The sequence below is a fragment of the Eptatretus burgeri genome, chromosome 4 (genome assembly GCF_056783735.1).
Source record: "Eptatretus burgeri isolate ZD-2024b chromosome 4, Ebu_testis_v1, whole genome shotgun sequence".
NCBI classification, from domain to species: Eukaryota; Metazoa; Chordata; class Myxini; order Myxiniformes; family Myxinidae; genus Eptatretus; species Eptatretus burgeri.
The window spans coordinates 65,317,245-65,330,460 of NC_140964.1; the positions used below are offsets into that span (position 1 = coordinate 65,317,245).

General features: G+C 42.3%; 1 protein-coding gene across 1 annotated transcript in view; it reads right to left on the reverse strand.

The window, feature by feature from the left end:
• Positions 1–249: 249 nt before the first annotated feature.
• Positions 250–13,216, reverse strand: part of LOC147028243 (uncharacterized) — a 45,532-nt gene continuing 32,565 nt past the window's right edge. Inside the window, exons 34-51 of the mRNA XM_085878485.1 lie at positions 12,781–12,834; positions 11,498–11,551; positions 10,139–10,246; positions 9,870–9,923; positions 9,636–9,689; positions 9,277–9,438; positions 6,570–6,677; positions 6,000–6,107; positions 5,686–5,739; positions 5,409–5,516; positions 5,265–5,318; positions 4,972–5,079; positions 4,649–4,702; positions 4,074–4,181; positions 3,719–3,950; positions 3,373–3,557; positions 1,808–2,041; positions 250–1,191 (exon numbers count right to left, since the gene is read on the reverse strand). Of these exons, the coding sequence (XP_085734611.1) occupies positions 1,045–1,191; positions 1,808–2,041; positions 3,373–3,557; positions 3,719–3,950; positions 4,074–4,181; positions 4,649–4,702; positions 4,972–5,079; positions 5,265–5,318; positions 5,409–5,516; positions 5,686–5,739; positions 6,000–6,107; positions 6,570–6,677; positions 9,277–9,438; positions 9,636–9,689; positions 9,870–9,923; positions 10,139–10,246; positions 11,498–11,551; positions 12,781–12,834 (1,986 nt within the window). The 3' untranslated portion in view covers positions 250–1,044. The remainder of the gene's footprint in view (positions 1,192–1,807; positions 2,042–3,372; positions 3,558–3,718; positions 3,951–4,073; positions 4,182–4,648; positions 4,703–4,971; positions 5,080–5,264; positions 5,319–5,408; positions 5,517–5,685; positions 5,740–5,999; positions 6,108–6,569; positions 6,678–9,276; positions 9,439–9,635; positions 9,690–9,869; positions 9,924–10,138; positions 10,247–11,497; positions 11,552–12,780; positions 12,835–13,216) is intronic.

The window sequence follows — 13,216 nt, forward strand, 5'->3', positions numbered from 1 at the left end:
CTCCTCCATTCTCGAAATCAAATACCTTTGACAATCTCTGTCTCCTCTTACCCATGTGGCCTAGTACGGGGTTAATTAACCGTCTTGTCAAAGAAAGAACCCTTCCCGTTCTCCATCTACCCGAGTGTTCTGCTTTTAACACATCTATCCAATGCACCTCCATTGTTGTAAAATGACCTGAAAATTCCAAGGTAACAATATATTAAGAATATGTGTATGGGAATCAAGAAAGGAATCCAAACTTTAGAGTTTCATTTTTTTCTTTTTATTAACTTCCCAGATTCTAATAACAAAGTTTCAATATCATAGTGATCAGAAACCAAAAACCATATAAGCTAGAACTGCAGTGCAGAAAAACAAACATGGATTGAAAGCTTCAAAAATATTTTGTGGACTTCCAATGTATAAAACGGTAGTGTTTGCTGATAAATTTTGATTTCATTTGTACAAATCTTTCGTAAGAATTTGAGATAGGGGGGCCTGTCTCTGGGAAGAAAAACGCGTGGCTGGGTGTGTTAAAGAGAAAGAATGGCAGCCATTCACCTGCTACTTTTGGAAAACACAGAAAAGCGAGAGAGCCTGTTATGACAACCATAAACTCTACAAAGGGAAATAGCACCAAAGGAAATGGCCTCAGCAATTTAAATGTCCGCCATGGGCTGGCTTTGACAATGTAGCACCACAATCCTGTCCAACTGTCTCGACCATCTACGGTCCACGGTACGTGCTCATGCGTGCTGAGGTAGCTTAGTCTGCTTTGAAGCAATGGACCTGGCTGTCGTGGAGATCTACCTTCAACTACACAGTCCGCCGCCATTTTCTCATTAAGGCCTCATGAACAATGTCAACAACACAAAATGGCAGATTTTATTCGAGTAGCTTCATTCACATTCAGCTCAAATTTCTGTCAATCACAAGGACAAGTACAGTTTGTTCTTTTGTTTTGTGAAGTCCAAAATGGCAGCAAGTGGAAAGACTGCCATGGCAAGCGAACGAGTCAGTGCAGAAGTTCGAGAGGGGGCTGCAGGGAAAGTGAATGTCCATTTACAAGAAACAAACGGGACCAATGTCTACACCGAACTCCTGATCAGCACCGCCCACATCATAAGGAGCAATGTCGACAATGGGTAGGCGACTGGTCTTCTGTGTTCTGTATTCGAATACAGTCTTGCTCCATGTGCCAGTGTGTCTCTGTGGAAACACGTCATAGATACATGATTAAATTACATCACATACATGTGGTGTACCACGCCATTAAATTATGGGTCATAGATGCATTATTAAATTTTGGCGCATGCACCATCACAAAGAAAAACCTGCAAACCTGCACCACACTCTATTAGCAGAGCATCGGTGCTGCCAAAGCAGTCACTTGGTTATACTGGGTGGTTTGCCATTGCTTCCTCTCATGGTTTGTCCGTGCGTTATCATTCTAAGATGCTGAGCATCGAGCAAAGAAGCAGCACGTACCATTAAAAAAAAGTCTTTGGTATAACGTGGCTGATGTTTTGAAACACCGACCTCTGAGACTTCGAGAGGGCGCTCTTGCCACCGAGGATGCCATTACACCACATCATTAAATATTATATCAAATGGGGAATGCAGGACACTTCTCCAACAGGTGCACCCCCAATCTTTAACGTAAGTGCATTGAAGTGACTCTCCATCTTTGAGCTGCAGGACCAATTTCTTCACACCAGATGGCACGTACATTACCAGTAAGTGTAAGTTGTGAATTGATCCAAGGGATGAGCCCGAGTTGCATTTTATTAACAATCCTCAAGTAGTGCTCAATTAAAGGACTGACCGAACATCCGTCCTCCAAGACGGAGTAGGTGAAGCGGCTGTTGCCCTCAGCTCGGATTTCCATTTCGTTGGCGCCTTGCAGTAAGAGAGCCTTCTTGAGGTTGCCATTCGCTGCATCCATGTAAGCGATGCTGTTTTTGCATTGATAAGTGATGTTCTGGGAGCCTCCAGTAGACAGCAACCGCAAGAAGGTCATCTGGATCTCCATGGTGTCTTCGCCATCGCCGTAAATGAACTGTGTGGCATGAAGAGGTGCTCCTGTTAGAATTTCATTTGCAGCTACAACCAGAGGCCATGTTACTGAAAAAAATAAATTCACAGAAAGAATCCTCTTCCTCCAGTGAATCGACCACATAGTTCAGATGAAGGAATTCGTATATCTGCAGTTAGGAATGAAGCCAAATGTACATTAGGAAATGGTATAAGTGTGGGGAGAGGAGAACCCAATCGCCACGGTGAGAAATATTTTTTTGATAAATGCGGTGACAAAAATAAACCGAAAGATGCAGTAAAAAATTTCAATGAAGCAATGAAAAGGTTAAGGTGTGCGAAAGAAAAACAAACAGCAAAATCACAAGACGTTCTAAAGATGTCTTCGAGATGACAGAGGGTAAAAGATGACGCACCGACATTGGGGCAGCAGCAAGATACAATAATCAAGGGAATGAAAGAACTTTTTTTTTTTTTGTATACCTTGGTTGAGGCTCCTATGAGAGCTAACACACAACTCACAGCAAGGAGGCATGAGACAAGAGGGGCGGGAGTGGAAGGGACAAAACAGTGGGGAACAGACACATTAGGTGAACTGTGGAAGGGAGAGGGATGGGGATGGGACGGGGAACATGGCGAAGAGAAGATGGACATTTCAGGGAGAAGAGATTTCATTTCAGGGAACATGGCGAAGAGAAGATGGACATATCAACTGGGAGAGAATAGAAGACAAGAGAAAGAAAGGAGAGAATGAGATGTTAACGGACCACCTGCTCAAAACGTTTCAAGGGAAGAGTGTGATTGAACAACTGCTGGATGGCAATTACTCAAACGAGAGAAACGAGGAACAAAAGAGTTGAGATGTGCTGAAAGCCTGGATGTTTAGTCGATAAAGCTTGATTTTACAAGAGCGCTCGGTAAGTTGAGGTATGCAGTTAACTCTTCTCAACTAATATCGACCTGGATAATCAACTGAAATACAGGATTACCATCGACCTCAACTCTTTTGTTCCTCTTTCATCCCGTTTGTGGAACCTGCCGTGTGGTTAAAAGCCTGGATTCAAAAGAGTAATTGAGGTGTGTATTAAACCTGAATTTAGACGGACAGGCTGCACACAAGCATTATTCGATGAAAGTGCCCGTGGGAACATTTTTAGAATATACTGAGTAGTCCCAGGATCGAACGTCAGACCGGGCCAGTCGGTTGGCGAAAGACTGGCCAAAAACCTTCCCCCCCCCCACACACCCCACAAGAACGTGTGAATAATTGTGGCCATTAAAGAATAAGAATAAGAAGACTCAGTAGTCCCAGTCTTTGTAACGGCTTTGCTTGCAGTACATGCAGTAGGAAAGCACCTGAGATTCTGGGCTGATGTCCTCTCCAAACCAGACGTGTTTCTGTTTGTTGTGGCTCAACAGCCAGTTCCTCTGCTCGATGGTGCTGGGGTTTGCGTGGATACAGCTGGCTCCGGTCTCCATGTCGCACCAAACCTTGATTGCATCGGTCTTGCACCCCTCATTGGGATCGATGTAATAGTCACCTGTGGAGAACATACATTTTCATTGAATTATACCCGCAGCCAGTGAATGAAACGTTCCAACACATGATATGTTTGGAATTCCCATATGAGTATATAGTTCTGGAAGTTGGGATTCTGAGTTCACATCTCATCTATAGCTACTTGAAGATCCTACAACGTACCACTCTTGTACTCGGGATGGCAGAGCATAAGGTCACGGCAGGTTCGAGCGGGATGTTTTGCAGTGCCATCTGGGCTGACAATGCTGTCCACTTGGGTTGTCAGAGACTGAAGAGTGGCATCCACCTCAAGGTCATGTGCTCGCAGAATAGCATTGTCTGGCTCATCTCCAAACATGCCATAGCTTCCACTGGAGCCAGGAGGACCGGGAGGTCCAGGGGGTCCTGGGGGGCCCTTTGGTCAACAAGAAACATGCAGGAAAACCATGGGTCTTGTTCTATTAATTGTAGAAACCAATAGAGCAATCGACAACCTATTCGATATTGCTGGTAATTTGTAGGCCTAATGCACACTTACAGAAGGTCCTTGATCTCCATTGCGTCCACGAGGGCCAGGAGGTCCGGTGGGCCCGGTATGCCCATTGGAGCCATCTTTTCCTGAACTTCCAGCAGCACCAGCAGCACCCTGGATAGTCATGACAAAATAACTTAGTACCTCTTGTATTCTTTAGATTTACTACATTATCTCATCATGATGTAATAGTTATGATCAATTCCAAGTTTAAAAATATATTTTGAGATTACATGCTTTGCAATGATTTTAATAACCAAGATTGTAACTTTAACAATACAAGGATTACAAGGAAATTATGCACAGGAGGAGGCCATTCGGCCTGTCATGCCTGCACCACACCAATCCCAGATTTAATCAATCCGTCAATACCCCTTCCCTTAGTGTACAGCCTTTTGGCTGCTACACTGGTACTCATTTCGCCAACCTTCGGAAGGATGTCAGGTTGAGTCAACCCCCTGGTGTTAATTCAGCAGCCAACAGGGCTTGAACTCAGGACCATAGGATCCCAAGCCACCACCCTAACCATAAGCCAACAGCAGGTTATGAATGTGGTCAACATGAAACTATCTGGGACTTACCCTTGCTCCAGCAGCTCCACTGGGACCAGCAGGTCCAGCTTCTCCATTCGCACCCTATGAAACAAGTATGTGTTACAGAATATTTGACCATTATCCAACAATCTATGACATTGACTTATTAAGTCGATGTTTGTATCAAATATAAGAAAGATCGCAAAAAGACTCATAAAAGAAAGAATAATAAAGCCATTTCAAATTGATGGACCTTGTTTTAGTTGGTCGAACTGTAATATTAACTTTTCTTAATAAGGAATCATAGAGTTGCATGAGATTATAGATTTGCATCCCATAGATCTTGTTCAGCAATCTAGATATGAGCATACTGGTGGTCCGGGAAGGCCAGGCATGCCAGAGAAACCACGATGTCCTTTCATGCCACGTTCTCCAGCTTCTCCAGAATCTCCTTTCTCTCCACGAGGTCCAACAGGTCCCTGAAGGTGGCACATGCTGTGAGCCTTCAATTGATATTCCACAATGAGTTAATTGAAAGTCACAGGAAATCAGAAGGTAGAGATTTTCATCAGATGTTGCCTTTTCCTCAAAAATATATTTTATGAATCAAAGAGAACTTCTCAATACCTTATGCAAATCATACAATTAATTAAGTAGAACTTACGACTGGTCCACGGGGTCCACCAGGTCCAGCAGGGCCATCAGGTCCAGCAGGGCCCTGTAACACATGAAAAAATACATCACTGATGTGACATCAAGAGATAACAACCAGTGCAGGTGTAAAATATGGGACAGTGCTCCACCATACCGTTTCACCACGCTCGCCATTCTTTCCAGCAGGTCCACTTGGTCCTGGAGGTCCGGAAGATCCTGCCATTCCTGGATGTCCAGCAGCCCCAGGAGGTCCACGGTCACCCTGATTAAGTGATACACTTTCGCATGGACTGCTCACTTACATGCCAATATGTTCTGGGTATAAAATTAAATATCAATCGTTTTTCTACAAATGTAGAATAATGTTAAATATTTGTAATTTGCCTCCAAAATCTGTGAAGGTGTTTTTTTGATAACTTCTTATAACTTACCTTGGGTCCTGGACCTCCATCACGGCCAGGTGCTCCGTCTTGTCCAGGTGCACCCTGAAGAAAGCATGAAGCACTTCAAGCACATCAAAACGTGTTTGTCATGTGGTGTGTATGATATTTTCCAGTAAGTCAATCAGTAAAATTATTGTGATGCTGAATGTCAAGGAGGTACATCCCATTTGAAGGCTACCATAGTCCATGAATCAATGCCTCCAAATTATATATTAGATTTATTTAACAGATTTTAAGCCAACAATGAAATTTGTTAATTCAGGTTAATGACATGATGAAAAAACAACGACTGAGGAACATACATCGCGTCCACCCTCTCCAGGGTTTCCAGGAATTCCTGGTGGTCCAGCTGGTCCTGCGCCTCCCCTCTCTCCTTGTGTGCCGACGGGGCCTTGTTTGCCAGGCTCACCCTGAAACATGGATGTGAGATGCAATGAACCAAGGCTTCAGTTCTGAGAACTTCCAAACAATTGCCAAACCTTTCCTTCCTACAACAAGTAATTACTGTATTCATATTAAATAAAATTCAATGTAAAGTGGTGGATTCAGTGATAATTTGGAAGGAAGGGTTGAATTGTTTCCGTGAGTAAACTCGAAGTGGATTCCAAATTTGTCCCACCTTGGAGTTCTGCCAAAGAGTGTCTCTTTTGAAGAAGATAATAAACATGTCGATGCTAAAGATCAAATTATCGATCCTTTTCGGCCTTTTGTACACACAACCAGACAACCGTGGCAAATCGACAACAAAGCGAGACAATCACCTTGATGTGTATATCAATTTACGTGAAGAGCTTCACTGCCACAAGAGATTATTAATGGTGAAGGAAGAGTTACATGTAAGAAAGTGACAAGTATTTTTCGATGACACTCACAGTGGGTCCAGGAAGACCTGGGAGGCCTCGTTCACCACGCATCCCGGGAAGTCCAGACATACCACGACTACCGACAGCGCCAACTGATCCAGTAATTCCGATCGGCCCCTGCGCAGAGAAAACAATTGTTAATACAGGTGAAGAACCCTCGGAAAAACCTTCTATGACCTTTCGTGAAATCTGATGGAAATGTGAGAAGAATGCCATCATATATCGTGAAACATTTCTGTAAGGAAATGGAGTCCAATAACTTTGGTACATCTTCACATTGGATTAATCTCACACACTTTCTAGGGTGTTAGGGACTACAGACAGAGTCCAGGACAAGAATATACACGAGGTGGTTTTTGATTGCCTTCTTTGGGATGGTCGCTGGAGCAGGAATTTTTAACTTGTTCAGCGTGCTGGAAAAAGACACCTAATTGGATCTTCATTATCCACCAGTTAATGCTAGCGGTAGAGGCATTGCGAGCTTCCAAAAAGATTCGGGGCCCAGGCTCCCCTCGCCCCCAATAAATCACTTAGCACAGTGGCACGTGTAGAAAATAGGCTAATCATTACAATCATAGCCTATCATAGCCAAGAGGTTAAAATAGATTAGGGGCATAGAAAATAACATTCGGGCCACGTGCCCTGTGGGCCAGTGGCCAGCGATGACCCTGGCTAGCAGACTGGACAACCGGCTCATTGTCCATCTGAGACACAGAATGCTTTGTGATGCAATGGCATCCCTGCGGAGTCCCAACCTAAAGAGCATGACAGATCACAAGTAAGTGCGCTAGGTGAGTTCTGCCAGGTTCAGTGCTATCGTGACAATAATTACAGAAGCTTTGCAAATTAACTTGACAAGAGTCTAAATTAAACCATTTTTTTTTTTGTAAACGTAATTTTACATGGAGAATAAAAATTAATTTTGCTCATGTCACAGGAGCTCAGCAGAGACGTCAGAAAGAAGGAGTGCAGTGGAGACGCTGAAAGTTGTTGCACTTGATATCGATATTAATTAATTATGTATCACATTGACCGGTACGTGGTGTACTGGATAAATCACAACAATAATCCACCCTTGAGCATAGTACATTGTCTTAGAAAGTTTGGAGATGTCAGAAGTACACACAAGTAAATTACATACAAATGAAAGTTGTACACTTCGATTTCGGTTGACATCCCACTTACTACCTGACAGATGGATGCACGACGACGTCGGTGTTGTCATGAACTGGATTTGTTTTGAAACACAAACTAGTGTTGCTGATTTGAAGCGAAATATCGCATAGTCATTATATTAGCATTATCATCAGTGCAAATCAGGTCATTGTGTCGTGGAACATCGATTCACCGATTGGAACTTGTGCACTAATGAAGTGGAGAATTACAAGATACCATCGTGGAATTGACTTTCGTTGCATCAGATGTCTCACGCTGAATGGTGTTCTGCTAAATTGGCACCTGAATAAGGTATCTCCTTCAGCAGAGTGTTCAATATGGACTGCTCATCCATGAATGTGAACAAGGTGAACAGTCATTTAGCGACTGACCTGATTATCTCTGACCTCAACATGCTTCTCTTGGTCTTATCACTGGTATTACGATCTTTGTTGCCCTCTGCAAGATTAGATATTGATTTTGACTCGGTAGATGCATCAAAACTCAGACAACAGACCATGGTTTCTCATTTCGATCCTTTTCTAACATTGAACCATTAATGCCCTATCTGTTCTTCAAGGCTCAATACAGATTTGAAGGTGATCAAAGCACTCATCCAGCAAAATAATATGATAATAAAGACATAGACCACTATAGGGATTTAGGTTTTAACATGCATGTAAGTTTTCTAGACATGCATGGACTTGTCACTTGATGTTTAAAAACAGAAATTAACTACTGGTCAAATTATATGCAAGTACAAGGCCTTTTGAATAACAAAGTGTTTGACTAGTTCGTGTAACAGTATCAGTGACGACGCACTTACAAACTTCATTCTAAATCGTCAACTCAAAAGGATTTTTTTTAAAAAATCGTTTTAAGAGACATTCATCAATTTCTCTTAACAATCTATCAAAAGCATGAGTGACTGTTTTCCTTATTTTCTGGATAGTGACAATTTAACCTGCATCACTGCCAACAAAAGTGAAAGAAAACATCAAACAGCTGCTTCAGGTTTTCTGGTATGACCTTGACTTCAGATAAGACCTTTGCCCTTCTGGGAAATAGGACAACCTGAAAGTTTCAAATGGTTTTCTGCACTTCACTCCAATGGAGATCAAGTCACTGTACCACCAACAGCTCGGTTTTAATTTCAAAGACTATTTTTACAGTGTTGTAAGGCTCATGGAGGAGCTTGCACATGTATTGCATTGAGGATAAAGACGTTAGTCGACATCAATGCACTTTAACACGAATTACAAGGACATTAGTAGACAATGGACAAACACAAGTGCACTATGGGATTTGAACCTGGGTTCCTTAGATCAGGAGGCAGGGGTTCAAACAAGAATGCTACAGGCCAACAGAAGTTTATTGGGAAGCTTGTGTTTCCGACCTACACCATTAAACCCAGGTTTTGATTGTAAATGTGCAGATGCATCTGTGTTCTCCACCAAAATTGGTGTCCACAAATCGTACATGAGAATAAACTCATATGTGAAAATGAACGACAACATCACCACCGTATCAGACGACAACTCGTGAGGATGAGTGCACTTACCGCAGGACCATCGTTTCCTGGTTCTCCTCTATTGCCAGCTGGGCCACTGGGTCCAGGAGGACCAGGAAGACCGTTGCGACCAGATGGACCGGTTTCACCACGAGGACCTGGACCACCAGGTTTTCCTTCTGGACCAGCGGGGCCAACAGCACCTGGGTTTCCCTGCATACATGCAGCAGGAAGTTGTTATATTGAGCTACCTCACATGATGATGAACTTCTGATCTGGCATATTGGATATCGTTTGTTTAGTCGTTTGTTGAGTGCAGTAGTAATAGAGTGTATATTTTAAAATATTTCACGTTATAATTTAAAACAACAATCAGGCAGGTCCATAATAAGAAAGAAAACAAAACATACGGTAGCGCCAACGGGTCCCATTACTCCAGCGCCACCAGGAAATCCGGCTGCACCCTGTGTGGAGAGCAGGACTCATGAAGCAACAGCACATAATCATGAGAGCTGTCATGTCATGAATATGTTTAATGCACATAATTTGCAGAGACAATTTATTTTAACTTTGTTTGTGCTGCAGTTACTATTGTTAAAGAGGAAAGTTATGACAGTAAACGTCGAACTTTTGAGAGTACTTACAGGGCTACCAGCAGAACCACGATCACCTTTGGGTCCAGGTGCACCAACAGGTCCCTGTGGACAATATACCGGCAGAACATTTACCTTGGGGTACATTGTACTTTTCCATACAGTGCATCATTGTATGGGGGTGTTGGACAAGGATGTGAAGCCGACACAGAAGGATGTTCCTGCATATAAAGGCTGACACCATCCAACGGCGGTCCAGCAGTCACTTCAACAAGTTGTACCTTTCAACCTTCAGATTGAACATCCACAAAATCACTTACGACAGCGCCAGGAGGTCCAACTCCACCAGCTGGTCCTGCAGGTCCAGCCTCACCACGTGGTCCAGTTTCGCCATGTTCTCCCTTTCCACCGGGCATTCCGTCATTTCCCTGCAGGTGCATGTCCCAACTATCTATGAAGTATTCAAGACATGCGACTTCCAATCCCCATTAATTCCACTGCCGCATCGGACTCACACCTCCGTAAGCCTTCACACCAGCCAGTCTTTTTGCCAATTTTGTGAAGAACAAATAAAATTCAAGACATGTAAAATACTTTTACAGATTTTTCAAACTTTCAGATACATTTTGAGAATTGGAATATTGGTTCAAAGGTTGTAAGTTATCAAATAAAATGAACATACTTATTTTACCGTTTGGAATAAATTTTCTCAATCATAATGCTTTACACAAAAAGGCAAAGCTCAAAAAGTTTAACACAATCCAATGATGTCACGACGCAAAACCAAATGGAAACATTTCGTAATAACGTTATCATAAAATATTTTACAATAAAATACTCATTTTAATTTCGCCTGGATTTGTTTGGTTCCAATAATGAGAAATCTCATGGTTGTTTCTCAAATTGTATGTATTTATACGACTGATTTAATGTCTTTAAGACACCAAATATATCAATAAATGTCATGAGATGCCACTCAATGTCATAATAACCTTCAACACCATAGGTATCTGAAGGTGCACCAATCAGATTCCCATTAACTATGTCAATCTCCCACTAGTGGCAAGTTCGTCTTTTTGTAAACAAGCTTCTGCCTGACTTTGGTCCTCATACCCTCTCTTACCTCTGTTCTCCCCAAGCTACTCTGTGTCGCATATGTTTCTCAAGAAACCCTCACCTGATCACCCTCCCAAAGTCAAGACTGGTTGCCTACCTGCATTAATTTATCCCCTTAGTCTCACAATTGTGGAATCATCTCATTGTATCCATCGTTTCATCCCTTCACTTCCAACTTTCAAATGCAATGCGCATCATTACCTCATGCATTCACCCATGCGCATCCACGATCTCTGCGACACATGCTCATTCACATTCTGTTCCCCTCCAGACCATTGTTTATCGTTTTTGTGCGATTCCTCCTTTCCTCATCCTTGTGTATGTCCATTGCTCCTCACCCAAATCCCCCCAACCCACTCTCTGGTAAGCTGTAAATCTACTGCCCTTTGTTACTTAGCTCCTCCATGAGCCTAAATCATTAGATAGAAAAAGTGCAATATTCTTGTTCATCAGATTTTGTTTTCTTATCCCGAGAATACTGAAGCTTTAAACACGACTCCTGTAGTGTTGTCCATTCACTAGCAGGGAGTAAAACCGGCACACTTGCACAATCGGCTACTTACAGATGGTCCAGAAAATCCAGCAGCACCTGGAGGCCCTGGTTCTCCACGTTCTCCCTGTAAACACACAAGAACCTGCTCAAAACAAAATTCTCCACTTTCTCAAGTGAACAACTCTATCATCACATCACTTTACACTCCACGATGCTGGGCCAGGATTCTTGTGCTGGAAAGTTATTTTCTCATCGGAAGCGTGGTAGCTATTTGAACATCAGTCACATGTCAGAACTTCGATGAACTTAATGTCCAATAAATTGATTAAAGAAGACAAGTTGTTGGATTATTAAAAAATTTTACATCATTATAAGGTCAGAAATATTAATCCTGTGCATGATGATGAAGTGTGTGTGTGTGTGTGTGTGTGTGTGTGTGTGTGTGTGTGTGTGTGTGTGTGTGTGTGTGTGTGTGTGTGTGTGTGTGTGTGTGTGTGTGTGTGTGTGTGTGTGTGTGTGTGTGTGTGTGTTTTGCCATTTTTCTCAGAGATGGCCAAATGGATTTTTGTCAAACTTTCAGAGGGTCATCAATGAGTGTCAAGGAGTGTTTTAGGCAAAACAAACATCTTTTTTGAAAATGTAATCTCTCGATAGTGTGAAAGCCTTTGTTGCTATGTGAAAGGTAATAGTAAATGATCCCTGGCCACATTCCTTTGTGGGTATGGGGAAGTGTTTTTTAGGTGCCCACAAAAAAAAAACATCGAAAAAAAATTTGATTTCTACAAAATGCCAACAGGATTAGAACAGCACCGGGCAACGTCGGGTGCCACTCCCTGCTAATATTCTATATTATGAATGTTCTGGTGGACACGGGTAAAATGTTCTACCTTCCAACTCGTGCAACACATGAGTGTATATTTTGTACATAATGCATCTTTAAATGTGTGTGCTCTGTATGTAACGCCCATATACAAGATGCATTAAGGTAGTGTTCAATATGCAAAGCCTGTTAAGTGCATAAGCAATGGATTAAATGAAATGAAAATTGATAAAAGTGTTTATCATTGTGGTAAATAAGATGCTGCTGACCTTTCATCCAAGCAAAATATACACTCAAAAGTGTCAGCCACACCTCGTTTGCCATGATGGTAAACGTTATTTTATCGACTCTTCGTTGATTATAACTCATCGTTTAGCTTGTTCACCAGTGCGGACCAAAATTATCCTTCACAGAAACTAGTATTCCGTTGTATGCTAGGTGTGTGTTCTGTAAGGCATGCAAGTGTGAGTGAGCTTACTATGTAAGGTATGTCACATTTAGTTTGTTGCACATTATGTTTAAGAGTAACTCACAGCGGGGCCACGGCTTCCAGCTGGACCGGAAACACCTGCAGGTCCACTCTCACCCTGGAGAGAGTGAGACAGATAAAGAGATCAAGACTTTTCAATAAAATATAGAGCTGTCAAGAATTAAGCCGAAACATGAAGAAGTTAATGATTTAGAAAGTTAATAAGAAGACGTGATTGACTTGAGATGATGGTGAAACCACTTGATCAAAGGACTGGAGAGAAGAGCAAAATGGGACATGTAGGTAATACCAGGTGTGATAAAATAAATCAGGGTTGTCGAGGTGAAAGGACAACCTTAATCTAAAGGGGCCGATTATGAATATGTTTGTTGATGAGCCTGTGCTGTCAGTATGACATGAAAATTGGTTCAAATCCCAGATAGTTCCTAATATTCTTAATAATAAAGGTCTTTCTGATTGTTTGGCTCCCAATGACAGCA